This window comes from Zonotrichia leucophrys, chromosome 12 (genome assembly GCF_028769735.1).
Source record: "Zonotrichia leucophrys gambelii isolate GWCS_2022_RI chromosome 12, RI_Zleu_2.0, whole genome shotgun sequence".
Taxonomy (NCBI): Eukaryota; Metazoa; Chordata; class Aves; order Passeriformes; family Passerellidae; genus Zonotrichia; species Zonotrichia leucophrys.
This window is the reverse complement of record NC_088182.1, coordinates 1709187-1724012: the sequence shown is the minus strand read 5'-3', so window position 1 is coordinate 1724012 and position 14826 is coordinate 1709187. Positions and strand designations below refer to the sequence as shown.

At 45.9% G+C, this 14826-nt stretch overlaps 1 protein-coding gene across 3 annotated transcripts in view; it reads left to right on the top strand.

Moving 5' to 3' along the window:
- LOC135453067 (contactin-4) overlaps positions 1-12975 on the top strand; it is a 267949-nt gene extending 254974 nt beyond the window's left edge. For all 3 annotated transcript variants that reach the window (XM_064723696.1, XM_064723694.1, XM_064723695.1), the window contains exons 17-24: positions 3014-3163; positions 4165-4235; positions 6257-6491; positions 7027-7142; positions 8102-8288; positions 8775-8887; positions 10149-10317; positions 11230-12975. In XM_064723696.1, coding sequence (XP_064579766.1) covers positions 3014-3163; positions 4165-4235; positions 6257-6491; positions 7027-7142; positions 8102-8288; positions 8775-8887; positions 10149-10317; positions 11230-11330 — 1142 coding nt within the window. In that variant the 3' untranslated portion in view covers positions 11331-12975. The remainder of the gene's footprint in view (positions 1-3013; positions 3164-4164; positions 4236-6256; positions 6492-7026; positions 7143-8101; positions 8289-8774; positions 8888-10148; positions 10318-11229) is intronic.
- The last annotated feature ends 1851 nt before the right edge of the window (positions 12976-14826 follow it).

Genomic DNA, 14826 nt, shown 5'->3' with positions numbered 1-14826 from the left:
GACACACCTGGGGGGACACACCTGGGGGGACACACCTGGGGGGACACACCTGAGGGACACACCTGGGGGAGACACCTGGGGAGACACACACCTGAGGGACACACCTGAGGGAGACACACCTGAGGGACACACCTGGGGGGACACACCTGAGGGACACACACCTGAGGGACACACTTGAGGGACACACCTGGGGGGACACACCTGGGGGGAGACACACCTGGGGGACACACCTGGGGACACACCTGGGGGCACACACCTGAGGGAGACACACACCTGGGGGGAGACACCTGGGGGGAGACACCTGGGGGACACACACCTGGGGGGACACACACCTGAGGGACACACCTGGGGGGACACACCTGGGGACACACACCTGGGGGACACACCTGGGGGAACACAAGCACCCCAGGGGCTGCAGGGAGTGACAGCACGCTGCTGCTTGAGGGAGCAGGATTGTCACCCTGGTATTTCCTCAAAAATCCCTTCGCCAGGATTTTTCTCCTGAGAAGCCTCAGAAAAGAAATGTAAACAATAGTTATTAATTATAACAATTATTATAAACAATAATTATAGCAATATTAATATAAAAATCATTATAACAATAATTATAAAGAACACAATAATTATCTGATTGCTTTGGAATGTGGTGTGGAGGTTGCTGACCAACAGGTGCATTTTTGATTGATTCCATGTGAATTGTTTTAATTTAATGATCAATCCCAGTCCAGCTGTGTTGGACTCTGCCACGGGTTTGTATTATTCTTCTTGTCTAGCCTTATGATGTATCCTTTCTATTTCTTTAGTATAGTTTTATATATGATATGATATGATATATGATATACGATATGATAATGTATCAGCCTTCTGAGATCTGAGATTCTCCAAATCTGAGAACTTGGAATCAGATTCTCATTTCTCACCTCATCCTGGGGACCCTCCCAACAACATAACAGAGGATAGCTGGATTTTTATTTGTTTTGTTCATATTAGGTGTTGTGTTTGAGTCTGATTGGCTAATGATCTCTGCAAATTCAATTTATTGGTTGGTAATGGTTAGGGTAGATGTTTATCAAACTTTTCTCTTTTTAGATAGTTTATCTTTTTTTGTTTCACAGATTCTCACAGGATAGACTTTTAATTTTTATTGGTGTAAATTTCATAAGAATGGATTCTTTCTATTTCTATTTTTTTTCTAATTTTTTGTTTCTTTCTATTTCAATTGTTTCTATTCTTTCATAAGAATAGATTGTTATGTAAACTGATTTTCATTCTTATAATTTTTTTCTTAAGGGAATAAGTAGATTTTCAGTGTTTCAGGATTCTATTTTTATGAAAGCTGCCAGGTTTCTCACAGGAACTTATCAGGCTAGCTATTAGCTCAGCAGAAGTAATAAAGCTGATTTACAAGCCCTTTCTTTTATAATATTTTTACCTGTATGTAACTCCTCAGCACCCACCCAGGGCTGCTTTGGCCAGCTCTGGCCCCTGCTGTGAAAAGCAATTTCCCTGGCTGCAGAGCACTGCTCTTATTAAGTAGTTTCAGGTTTGGCAACCCAAAGATTTAGGGTGCAGTCAGTGCCATTACTCACCCATTTTTCTCATGAATGTTTAAGGGAAAACAGAATGAATTCCTATCTCTTGTTGCCATGCTGGAGATATACAACAGTAATTGTGGTCTATCAAGACATCCCTCAGGGACAGACAGTGTCATCCAGCTTGTCTTTAAGGAGAATTATTTTCCTGATAGAGGGAAAAATCCCATGATGTGATTGCTCATTCCGTCACAGGTTAATTTTGTTCCAGTAACCATTAAACAGAGACAACAGTGCGTTTCAAAAAGAGAAAAATACAGACCCTCCAAACCTGTTGTCATGACACTTTGTTTCCAAACTGTGGCAATTTTGGAGAAACTCTTTAATTGCAGGAATTTCTGCACTAAAAGCAGAGGGGCTTAATCCTGCCTCTTTCACTTCTTTGCAGTTGGCAAAATGCTAGAAAGATGAGAGAAAATTTACCAAGTATTTCTTGATACTTACATTAAGCCCTCACCTCTAAGGAAATGAGATTCCCCTGTGCTTTTTCCCAGCAGTATTTTAATATTTATATTTGATTTCCTTGCACCCCAGTTCCAAAAATCATTGATGGCAGGACATTCACAGCCACAGTGGTGGGGCTGAACCCCTGGGTGGAGTACGAGTTCACTTCTTTGCAGTTGGCAAAATGTTAGAAAGATGAGAGAAAATTCATCAATCCTTTTTGCTACTTATGTTAAGCCCTCACCTCTAAGGAAATGGGATTTCCCCATGCTTTTTCCCAGCAATATTTTAATATTAATGTCCTTGCACCCCAGTTCCAGAGGTGATCGATGGCAGGACGTTCACGGCCACGGTGGTGGGGCTGAACCCCTGGGTGGAGTACGAGTTCACTTCTTTGCAGTTGGCAAAATGTTAGAAAGATGAGAGAAAATTTACCAAGTACTACTTACGTTAAGACCTGCAAGGAAATGAAATTCTCCTGTGCTTTCTCCCAGCGGTATTTTAATGTTTAATGTCCTTGCACCCCAGTTCCAAAAATCATTGATGGCAGGACATTCACAGCCACAGTGGTGGGGCTGAACCCCTGGGTGGAGTACAAGTTCACTTCTTTGCAGTTGGCAAAATGTTAGAAAGATGAGAGAAAATTCATCAATCCTTTTTGCTACTTATGCAAAGCCCTCACCTCTAAGGAAATGGGTTTTCCCCATCCTTTTTCCCAGCGATATTTTAATATTAATGTCCTTGCACCCCAGTTCCAGAGGTGATCGACGGCAGGACGTTCACGGCCACAGTGGTGGGACTGAACCCCTGAGTGGAGTACGAGTTCACTTCTATGCAGTTGGCAAAATGCTAGAAAGATGAGAGAAAATTTACCAATCTTTTCTGCTACTTATGTTAAGCCCTCACCTGTAGGGAAATAAGATTCCCCTGTGCTTTCTCCCAGCAGTATTTTAATATTTAATGTCCTTGCACCCCAGTTCCAGAGGTGATCGACGGCAGGACGTTCACGGCCACGGTGGTGGGGCTGAACCCCTGGGTGGAGTACGAGTTCAGGGTGGTGGCTGCCAACCTCATCGGCATCGGGGAGCCCAGCAGCCCCTCGGAGAAGAGGAGGACTGAGGAGGCTCGTGAGTGGGGCTGGGCACGGGGGCTGAGGGTGAAATCTTTGTGCAATAAATGCCAGGAGATCCCCTGGTTGTGGGTGTGGGAGCGTCGGGGCTAGGAAGGTGGGGATGGATGGAGATGAGAGATCTCTGCAGCCAGGTCGTGGAATTTGGGGTTTATTGCAAAGGGCCAAGTGCAGGGCCCTGCTGGGAGCTGCAGCCACAGCTCACAGCAATAAAGAGAAGTAATGAGAGTGGTACAGAGGATGAGAGAGAGAGGGAGGGTAAGAGAGTAAGAGGTCAAGTTTCCCATTACAATACAATAAATCTTCTGTGTTGAATATTCTGATTCTCACTAACCAGTCTAGTACAAGATACAAATCCTACAGCATTTACATACAGCCTAAAAGAATCATTACATCACCAAACTGTGTTACATTTTAAACCCTAAAAACTCCTCTTTGGGCCCCTTCTGCCAAGCTGGCAGGGTCTGCTCTGACCCTTGGGCCTGTCTGCAAGCAGAGGGTGTTGTTCCATCAAAAGGGAATCACCTTCAGCCAGCCACACCATTGTTTTCCAGTCATTCAGTAACTGAGGGATCTCAAAGCTTGCTTTCATTTCAATCTCACTTATAGTTTCTATATTCTCAAAATCTTTTGCCAGGCAATCGTATTTATAAGGCTTTCCCGTTTCATCTTCCCCAACAGTGGGGAAGCCCTGGCAGGTGGCTCCTCTGTTCCGCAGAAGAACCGAATTTGAAACAGGAAAATAAATAAAAGACCTTTTTTAATGGAGGACAAATGTTTAAACTGAACAATTAGAGACTGAATACACAAGTTAATTGACATACTTTTAATGCACTATTGTTGACATACTTTTAATGTGCTGTTTGCCATGGCAAATTAGTCATTTTAACAGTTCCTGGCCCCAGCAGTGTCCTGCTGCTGCACAGCTCTGCTCCATCTCCATGTGGGTTTTGGGTTCCAAAGCTGTCACATCCATCTTCTGCATTTATCTTTCTGCAGTCCCTGAGGTGACCCCAGCCAATGTCAGTGGAGGTGGAGGCAGCAAGTCTGAGCTGGTCATTACCTGGGAGGTGAGTCTCACCCCAGCCCCCCTGAGCTTTCTGGGGATTTCAAAGGGTTGGCAGCAAAAAAAGCCCAGACTGTGTGATAAAAACAGCCCAGCTGGTCAGAGGGAGCTAAAGGATGGGCTGCCCCCAGCCCCAGGGAAGTGGGGAGCAGGATTTGCCACCAGCTCAGCTCCCCTGACTCCCAGCACATCCACAAGGCAAAATGTGGATGGCCAGGAGATAAAACAGAGATAAAACAGGCTTGGAACATCCTGATCTGGTGGGAAATTTGGGGAATTTTGCTGTGCTGGCTCCCAGCTTCCTCCTCCTCCTCCTCCCTGGGATATAAGGCAGCAAACAGCTCAGAGCCAGCACAAGGCATGCTGGCTTTCATTGCTGCTGATGGCAGCCAGTGAGGGGAGATGCAGAGAAGAGAAATGTTTAATATTCCTAAAGGCAGACAGGGTTAGAACTTTAGTCATTTGTCTGCTCATATTGTCGTGTTGTGATGCGATGCAGCTGGCATATTTCTCCTAATAATGAACTCCACTAGACATGCTAACGCTTCCATTTAGCACTATTTCTGACCAAGCTGGCAGAATGAATCGCCAGAGATATTTCTGAGGTTATTAAAAACCTATAAATGGGTTTTTGTCCTCACCACACAGCTCAATGTGCTAAATTTCCTCCTCTGTTGGACTAATTAGTTACGCCGTGTCTCCTAAAGATACTGCAATATGTTTCAAAAACACACATGGCCAGAACATCAGCCGTTGGTTTGAGTTGTAATTTGCACAAAATATCATTTGTGTTTTGATAGAAGAGTGGTTTTACTCTTTTAAATGTCCAGAGGCCTTTTCTTTATGTGAGCTTTCCAACACAGAGTAGGATGCAGTCACCAGCAGTAACCCCTGCTGAAGCTCCATGGACATGCAGGGAGGGTGGCCCATAATTATGGATTGTTTTAATACTGGAACCTTTGGGTTTAGTGCAGCTTTTTGGGGGCTGCAAGCCTCAGAGTAGGAAGTGTCATTGTGTCCAGGGTGTGTTCTTTGGGGCTTCAGGTGTGATCCCAAAGGTGTGAGAGCAGCTGCACGTGTGTTGGGAGAGCAGGAACTGTGTCCTTGCTTCACCCCAGCAAACCTCAGCCTCTCCAGAAAGCCTAAAATTACATCAGCAATGGAGGCCCCATCCAGGCAGGGAGGGAAGGGAAATTATCTCTAGGAAAAGTGTCTTTTGGAGGTGCTGCTTCCTGTTTCATGGAGCAGAAAGGCTCTGGTGCAGGCAGGATGGGGTGAGTTCAGGTTGGATGTGATGTAGGACCTCCTGCACCTCCATCTCTGCTGCTGTGTACAGAATTACTAAATCCCAGAATCACAGAATTACTAAACCCCAGAATCACAGAATTACTGAATCACAGAATACCAGAATTACAGAATGCCAGAATCCCAGAATTACTAAACCCCAGAATCACAGAATTACTGAATCACAGAATCCCAGAATTACAGAATGCCAGAATCCCAGATTCACAGAATCACAGAATCACAGATGACCATCCCAGAATCAGAATCACAGAATACCAGAATTACAGAATGCCAGAATCCCAGAATCACAGAATTACTAAACCCCAGAATGACAGAATCCCAGAATTACAGAGTCCCAGAATTACAGAATCCCAGATTCACAGAATCACACAATCACAGAATGACCAAATCCCAGAATCCCAGAATTACAGAATCCCAGATTCACAGAATCACAGAATCACTAAATCCCAGAATCCCAGAATTACTGAATCCCAGAATAACAGAATCCCAGCATTATAGAATCGCACAATCCCAGAATTACAGAATCCTAAATTCACAGAATCGCACAATCCCAGAATTACTGAATCCCAGAATCCCACAAATCCCAGAATCCCAGAACTAACTAGTTTGGAAAAGACCTCTGAGATCCCCAAGCCCAGCCTAGGAACAAAGGGGACCCAGAGGGATCGGCGGGTGCCCCAGGGCAGGTCAGTGTGTGCTGAAGCCCATCCCTGCCCACAGACAGTGCCCGAGGAGCTGCAGAACGGGGGTGGCTTTGGCTACGTGGTGGCGTTCCGGCCGCTGGGCACGGTCAGCTGGATGCAGACGGTGGTGGCCTCGCCCGACGCCGCGCGCTACGTGTTCCGCAACGAGAGCCTGCCGCCCTTCTCGCCCTACGAGGTCAAGGTGGGCGTCTACAACAACAAGGGCGAAGGCTCCTTCAGCCCCGTCACCGTCGTCTACTCGGCAGAGGAAGGTAGAGATGAGCCCTCCTCACCTTCTCTCCCTAAACCAGGCCTAAACCACGATTTTTATGAAGTCTTTCTTTAATAATATCTTTACTTGTATGTAACAGGGTCTGAAAGGGTTTGGTTTCCACCTTGACACATCCTTTGATACCTCAGCCTTGCTCTGATTTATAATAAATGGCGAACCGTGATTAATTCTTTTCAATAGTCATTAAAATAACATTAATCATAATGAAATCTTTTGATATTAATGGAAAAGTAATATGTAATCTGGGAAGAATTCTGTGGAGATTTAGTATGAATTAATGTCCACTGATTAGAAAATGTTCCCACTTGTCCTAATTACAGTACACGGTATCCTGGGTTGAGTTTGGTAATGACATCTTATTATTTCTGAGGGAGCACAGCCTGACAGGCCATCGGTTTGAAACGTGGACATTTGTTTGCTTCCCTCCTTGTGCAATGAGGAAAATAAATCCCCTGATGTTTGGGACTAATTGAACATAGAATTGAAAAGTCTCACTTCTATTTTTATCTGCCCAGAGCCAACGAGAGCCCCAACCACTGTTTTGGCCAGAAGCATTTCTGCCTCAGACGTCGAAGTCTCCTGGGCTCCCCCGTGGGAGAGCCAGCACAAAGGAAGAATTCAGGGATATGAGGTATGGGAAACAATGCAGGATCCTTTCAGGGATATGAGGTATGGGAAACAATGCAGGATCCTTTTAGCAGCCAGCCTTGAGGGGACACAGCCATGTCCTCGTGCTGCTCCTCCTGCCATGGGTGTGTTCCTGAAGTGGATTTGCTTCTCTTTGCCTCTGGTGCACAGAGATTTCTCTCATGAGGTTAAAAACTTCAAGGTTCTCTGATATGGTTAAAAGTTCCAGCATTCTGTCTCAAGGTTAAAAATTCCACCTTTCTCTCACAAGGTTAAAGTTCACTTCTCACAAGGTAAATTCACATTCTCTGAATGGTTAAAAATTCCACCATTCTTTCACAAGGTTAAAAATTCACCTTTTTCTACATGGTTAGAAGTTCCACCATTCTCTATGGTAAATCCACATCTCTGAACGGTTAAAAATTCCACCTTTCTCTCACAAGGTTAGAAGTTCCACCATTCTCTCACAAGGTTAAAAATTCCACCATTCTCTGACATGGTTAAAAATTCCACCATTCTTTCACAAGGTTAAAAATTCTACCTTTCTCTCACAAGGTTAGAAGTTCCACCATTCTCTCACAAGGTTAAAAATTCCACCATTCTTTCACATGGTTCCAAGTTCCACCATTTTTTCACAAGGTTAAAAACTCCACCATTCTCTCTCAAGGTTAAAAATTCCACCATTCTCTGACATGGTTAAAAGTTCCACCATTCTCTCACAAGGTTAGAAGTTCCCCCTTTCTGAGCGGGATCTGGCTGGCAGTGCAGCCCTCCCTGCAGGTGCTGCCATGGCCAGGCTCGGGGAGGGAGCTCTGCAGCCGGGCTGGTGCCCAGCAGGGCCAGGGAGGGTGGCAGGGAGCAGCAGCTGTCCCTGGGAGCACATCTGGGCTGGTGACAGGGACAAGGGGGTGCTGCCAGCCCCTCTGGGGCACTGCCACAGCCTCAGCCCTGCTCTGCCCCCAGGTGCGCTGCTGGCGGCACGACGAGAAGGAGGAAAACGCCAAAAGGATCCGCACGGTGGGGAACCAAACATCCACCAAAGTCAGCAACCTGAGGGGCAATGCCCTCTACCACCTGGCAGTCAGGGCCTACAACACGGCTGGCACCGGCCCCTCCAGCGCCGCTGTCAACGTCACCACCAAAAAGCCGCGTGAGTGCTGGCAGGGATGGATGCCCTGGCGGGGTCCAGCCGCTGCTCCCCTCTCTCATTTCCCAGCTCTCTTGAGCCTCAAGGAGCCGTCAGACTTCTCCTTGCCAGGCTTTTGTGCAGATTTACCAGGCTCAGCCTTTTTATTTCGTTTTTTTCGTGAGGTTCTTCCCGGTGTTAAGTAAGCAGAGCATGCAAAACCGAAATCACAGCTGTGCAGGCAAATTAAATATTTATCTCAGTGTTCAAGAGGGCTTTTTTCCTCTGGTCTCAGGCATGTTGAGCGACTGACTGAATCCCTTTCTCATGTAAAGCCCCGTGTCGTGTCACACCTCCTTGAGGACACAGATCAGTGGAGCAGCTCAGCTCTCCACAGGGACGGGCTCTGGCAGGCTCAGCTGTGCTGCTGAAGCCCCGCTGGCACTGGAGGGGATCCAGCTGGGAATGGATTCTCCTCAGTAACGTGGAGCTGTCTGGTTTTTGGTGCAGCACCCAGTCAGCCCCCCGGGAACATCGTGTGGAATTCATCCGACTCCAAGATCATCCTGAACTGGGACCAGGTGAAAGCCTTGGACAACGAGTCAGAAGTGAGAGGCTACAAAGTGAGTATTCCCATGGTGCATTCATGATTTCCCAGGTCAGATCTGGGGCATTCCTCTATAGTCAGAGCCATGCCAGTCAATGTGAGCACGTTTTTCCTGCAGCTCCCACCTGCAGAACTTCTCTCCTGCCTTCTATGGAAGCTTCCCCACAGCTGTAGTTGGCTCCTTAATTGCAGATAAATAAAATGCTTTTTTAATAGCTCCCATTTCCTTCAGAAAGCCGAGCCAAGAGGAAAAGAAAGAGAATCCTCATTAGAAGCAGTTTTAATAGGACATAATTTAACTAGGGAGAAACCTTGGGAAGAATTCAGCTCCACCACCTTCCACAAGGGTTTCATTTAGCCCAAAAAGACGTTGCCCTGGGGTTGGAGTTGTGCAAACATTTCCCACCAGAGCCTGAGCCAGTGAAGGACCTGGCCATGCTCCATGTTTTATTCCCAGCTTGGAATGCCAGCAGCTTGGTGAGCCTGTGCCAGCTCCCTCAATCCCTGCACCAACTTTTAAATGTCTTCATCAAAAATAAGTAATTCCTCAGAGTTTTTAGTCCAAACCTCAGATGAACCTCAGCAATCTGGACCAGCTTTTCACTACATATTTTAGGTTTGAAATGCAAATTAAGGAGTTGGTTGAAAGAGGGAGAGAGAGACTCATCACCCTGGAAAAGCATCTAGAGAGTTTCTAAAACATTCTCCTTTAACTTACTGTAAGGGTAGCCCAACCACATGGATTTATTTCCTGAATCATAGCAAAACATCGCCTATTTTTCTTCTTTTTGCCTAGAAATCTTGTATTTTACGACACAATTTATGATATAAATTAGTACAACTCCCACAGCTCAGAAGGTCGTTCACAAAAGTCATTTATTCTGGGAAACCATTGGTGGCACTGTATCAAATATCCCAACTCAGTTTCCAGAAGCAGCAGAATAAGGAGTTTCTGACCTCTATAAAGAAGTTTTTACTTCTATAAGAGTTTATTTTAGCATGACCAAGGCAAGGGTTTCTCTGAGGGGCTCCCTCAGGTATCGGTGCTGTGTTGAGTGCTGCTGATCAGCATCATCCTCCTGCCAGTGTCACCCCCTGCCACCTCTGTGCTGGTGTCCCCAGCAAATCCCACGTGTCCCCTGTGTCACCAGACCCCTCCTGAGCATGAGGAGCAGGAAAAGAGCAGCAGCACCTCTGGACACCCCGAGGTGGGCAGCTCTGAGCACAGCGGGCAGCTCTGCCCTTTCTGCCTCCTGTTGTCTCTCCCTCGGCCGCAGGTTCTGTACAGGTGGAACAGGGAGAGCAGCACGTCTGTCATAGAAACAAATAAAACCTCAGTGGAGCTGTCCCTGCCCTTTGATGAGGATTACATCATCGAGATCAAGCCCTTCAGCGACGGCGGCGACGGCAGCAGCAGCGAGCAGATCCGAATCCCAAAGATATCCAGTAAGGATGGGGGAATGGGCTCTGGGCCACAGGGCCCCACCAGCAGATAGTGCACTCCCTCATTCTGATTGCATCCCAAATATAAGATTCAGCCACAAGAAACACCATCCTAAGTAGTTCTGTTTGCATTTAAGGTTTCCAGACGCTTTCCCCTCTCAGTTCCGTGCGTTAAATGTTTTGTTTCACTGCAATTCACTCATAACCAAATACAGCATGCAAAGGCTTCTAAATCTATAAGGCTGCTGTACAGCCATATCCCATTGTGTGCTGGATGCATAAATATTTATTTAGGGAAATGAGGTGGTGTAGAAGAACAAACACAAGGAGTATTTTATTACACAACATGGCTTTTGCAAAATCTCTGTGTCCCATCTTCCATTAATAATGTCCCGCTTTATAAGCTGCATTAAATCAGGAGCCTCTGCAATGCAGGAATATGGCATTAAAATCACAGCAATGTAAAAAAGACCTGGGTGAGAGCAGAGTTCTCCCCAGCATGGCTGTGTAAACCATGCAGAGGAATTTAATCAGCAGCACAGGAGAGGGAAGGGGAGCTGGAACACACCAGCTCCCATTTGGCTCCTGATCAGGGGTCACAGAGCAGGTACACGGCTCCTGCAGGATGGGAGGCACAAGGAACAGCTGGAATATGGTGCAATCGTGAAAAAATACCAAATAATGGTAAGCAGGCAGCGTGTGAAATAACAGAACTGCGAGAGCAGCCTCAACACAACAGGGGCAGGAATTGAAAAGAAACCAAAAATTCAGTTGGGGAGGTGACCACAAAGAGGAGGAGGGGGCTGTGCTTTATCCCAGGAAAGGGAATTCAAACCTTGGGGGAGGTGGGTGAAGGAAGAGCTCGGGGATTGTTCTGTGCTCACCTCTGGCTCCTTTTCCCCTCTCCCCTCTCAGATGCCTACGCCAGAGGCTCGGGCTCGTCGACCTCCAGCGCCTGCACCCTGTCAGCCCTCAGCACAATCATGATCTCCCTCACAGCCCGCTCCAGTTTATGACAACAATGACATCGAGGACTTCTTCTTTATAATATAAGCAACATTTAGCTAGTTGTTTTGGAGACACCCAGTACTAAGTAATATTGTGGTTTGAGTACATCTTACTACTGGAAAAAAAAAATGTTTATGCTTCTTTAGGAATGGCATTATACAGTACTTCCTCAAAGCAAATATAGCTTTGTCTGAAGTTTCCTTGGAAACTCTGCAATGCACTGAAAACATCTGTAATACGATGTTACCAAAGCAGTTTACATATGTCCTTATATGCATATTTTTTATTATATATTTAGTGTTTTATAGAATTTTTTAAAGTTAACATATGATGTAGATATTAATTTTTTTCCTCTGCTATAAAATGCTATGGACGACATTATCACGAAAATATTGTTTGGGATTTTTTCCTTTTACGACGGAGAGTTCCAAGTTGCTCCTGGCAAATTGGCTGGAGTTGACTGTACAGTTTTACAGGGCACAGCTGCTCCAGACCCGGATTGTAACAGGCTGAGCTTCACTGGCAGATCCAGCGACTCCTGTGTTGAACCCAGGGCTTCTCTCACACGTTTCATCCAGAGCTCTGAGCAGGACAAACTCAAAACACTCAGAAGAGCAGAATTTGGGAAAACCACTTGGATTTTTGGTTGTGGACTACAGGACATGTAGCCAATATTCCAGCATTGTGCAGCGAGGAGGGGCTGTGAAATTGCTTTGTCTTGATCATAATTAGCATCAGATTGGGTGGGGAAATGAAGATCCTGCAGAGCTGTGACGTGTGGTGACACAACGGGATGGCCACTGGCCTCATGTGGGGTGCACGCCCAGCTCAACCCTTTGGAGATATCATTCCAAGGAAATTCCTCCTGTTTGGGGATTAATTCCAAGGAAATCAGAAAGCTGCTCTGGGCTCGTTCTTGGGGACACAACTGCTCATCCTTGGTAACTCCACTCTCCAGACAACGCTTGGGAACCTGGCCTGGAGCAGGAGCGGGGCTGCCCCAGCTCCAGGTTATCCATGTGGGAATCTCCCAGAGATCTCTGCTGGAATTTTGCCTTTCCTTAGAAACTCCTCCCAGACGCCTGGAGGCAGAACAGAGTCACACCAGAAAACGACAATATCCACACTGGAATAATTCTTCTCAAGAGAAGGACTGTTTGTTACTACGGGGAATTTTGTAAGTTCAGACGGGATAACGCTGGAAAAGGCAATGGAATTTTCTATACAATTTTCAACTTTCAATGCGCTGCAGTGGTATTTTTTTTTCTCTCCTGATAGCTTGAATTTGCCTGTAACTTGTCTCTTTTGCTTACAAAATAATACAGTTAACTTTTAGACCTTCTAAATATATTTATTCAGTAACTCATAATCAGGATTCCACTTGTGTAAAAGTCAGGGTTGTTGACCAGAGAAATATTGTCAGTATTTCAAGCTGTGTTCCTTTCTTAGTTTGATATGGTTACTTCTATGTAAAAAAAAAATAAAACAACAAAAACCTTAAAAAAAATCCACAAAACCAAGAAAAATAAAATAACAAAAAAATAAAGCTTCTGTAGTTTTCTCCCCGGTGTAAATGATATTTATCAGTGATCTAGCAGATGTAATCTTTTTTTAAAAGTATTGGTAATAAATATTCTGTCATTTGTAAAGATACCTGTCTTCCAGGAGCATTTTTCCTCCACTTTTTCTTCTGCCCAGTGAGAAATTTCCCTTTAGACCCTGCTGAGACTGATGTGAATATACAAGAGTTGGTTTAAATTAAAACTTTGTGAAGACAGGAAAAAAAAAAAAATTATACATCTCTGGTCTAATTCTGCTCCCAAAAACATGAGTAGGTGAATTTTGGGTTTGTTTTGTAGAGCTGTGAGCTGTCCAAGATCATGGGGATGGAGCATCTCTGACCCTGTGGCTGGAGCAAAGCCCTTCCAGGCCCTGCCTCTGCTCATCCTGGGGATTCCTGAGGATTTTGGGAGCACGGATTGAAACCACTCAATCCACCAAGGCACGTTTCCAGTCCTTTCCGGGCAGGAGCTGAACGGGGCTCTGCATCCCACAGGAGCAATGCTGCACTGAGGGCCTGCTCAGGGACCTCAACCTCTGCCATGGACCCTGGGACAGGCTGTCAATCAACCCCAGAGCCACGCCCCCTGCTGGCCCATTGGCTGTCCAACCCCATTGACCATATATGGTCACAGTTCTAGCAGTTTCTTTGTTCTTTGAACCCTCATTGGTCCATTTACCCTTCTGTTTTCCTATTGGTCACTGTAATCCTTTTCCCGCCCACATTCAGGTGATTGGCTGTTGCTCTTGGCTCCACCCCTTTGTAGCAGTACATAATCCTGGGCCTTCCACCTCTCCTTGACTTTGTCCCTGGGCCCTTTCAGTGTGTAGGTGATGTAACTAACACCCTGTAAATCCATACAAAGCTAGATTTAGATAACCATCTGTCCTGGAGCGGAGCTGCTGCTGCCGTGGTGTTTGCTGTGCCAATGGTGGGGCTCTCTGCTCGTGGGGATGTGTCAGGAGGGCTGCAGCTCGCTGCCACCTGCCCACGCTGCAGCACACCTCACAACAGAGCAGAAAAATATACCAGCCCTGCAGCACAGCTCGGTTTGTAAAAAGAAAAGTGAAATTGTCCTTTCCAGAGGAAGGCAAAGTGCAGCTCCTGGGGGTGCTGTCCTGGAGGCAGCAGGGAAGAAGCAAAAGGGGGTTGGGAGCTGGGCTTGAAGGGAAAAAAATGAGAAATAATAATTCTGTGCTGTGGGAGTGTGGGGCTGGAGATCTGATGTGGTGGTGCCAAAACTGACACAGCCCTGGCTGTGGCCTGGGATCCTGGGCAAATTCCTTTTCCCCTGTGCAGCTTGGAGTGAAGATTTTCCTCCAGGAATCACGACCATGAGGAGGAGCTCGGCCAGGAACTGTCCTCACCCTGCACCCTTGGTTCTCCAGCACTGAGATCACTAAAGGTGAGTGGGCTGGACCTGCAGCCTGGCTGGGGAAATGCTGCTGCTCCTGCTTTACACCACGTTGGATTTATTTAGCAGGGTGAGTAGAAGTGTGGCTGCTGGCTCTCCAAGCCATCCAGCCCTCATGTCCCCATGAGGACTCATCCTGGAAGTACCAGGTATCTGACATGTAAAATATATTTAAATATATTGCATTGACCTGTGCAATAGCTTGGCATTAATGGGAATGGAATTATGTGCAGAAACCTTATTTATTATTTATTAGGCCACTTGAAGGCATGACATAAAATACATCCCAATAAGTGAATTCTCTAGTCTCATTTTTAGGATTTTACTAATGAAATTCTGATTTTAGAGTGTTAAAGTTGGGGCCCTCAAATCCATTAAAAGCACATGCAAGAGAGACATTGGAAGCATCAACGTTATATTAATGAGTTACATTAACTATGATGGAGCAATGCTACTTCACCCAGATGAGAAATGACTCGTTTATTATAATTATTTTTAGTCTATAGTACCTGGAAACTCCATTTCTTTA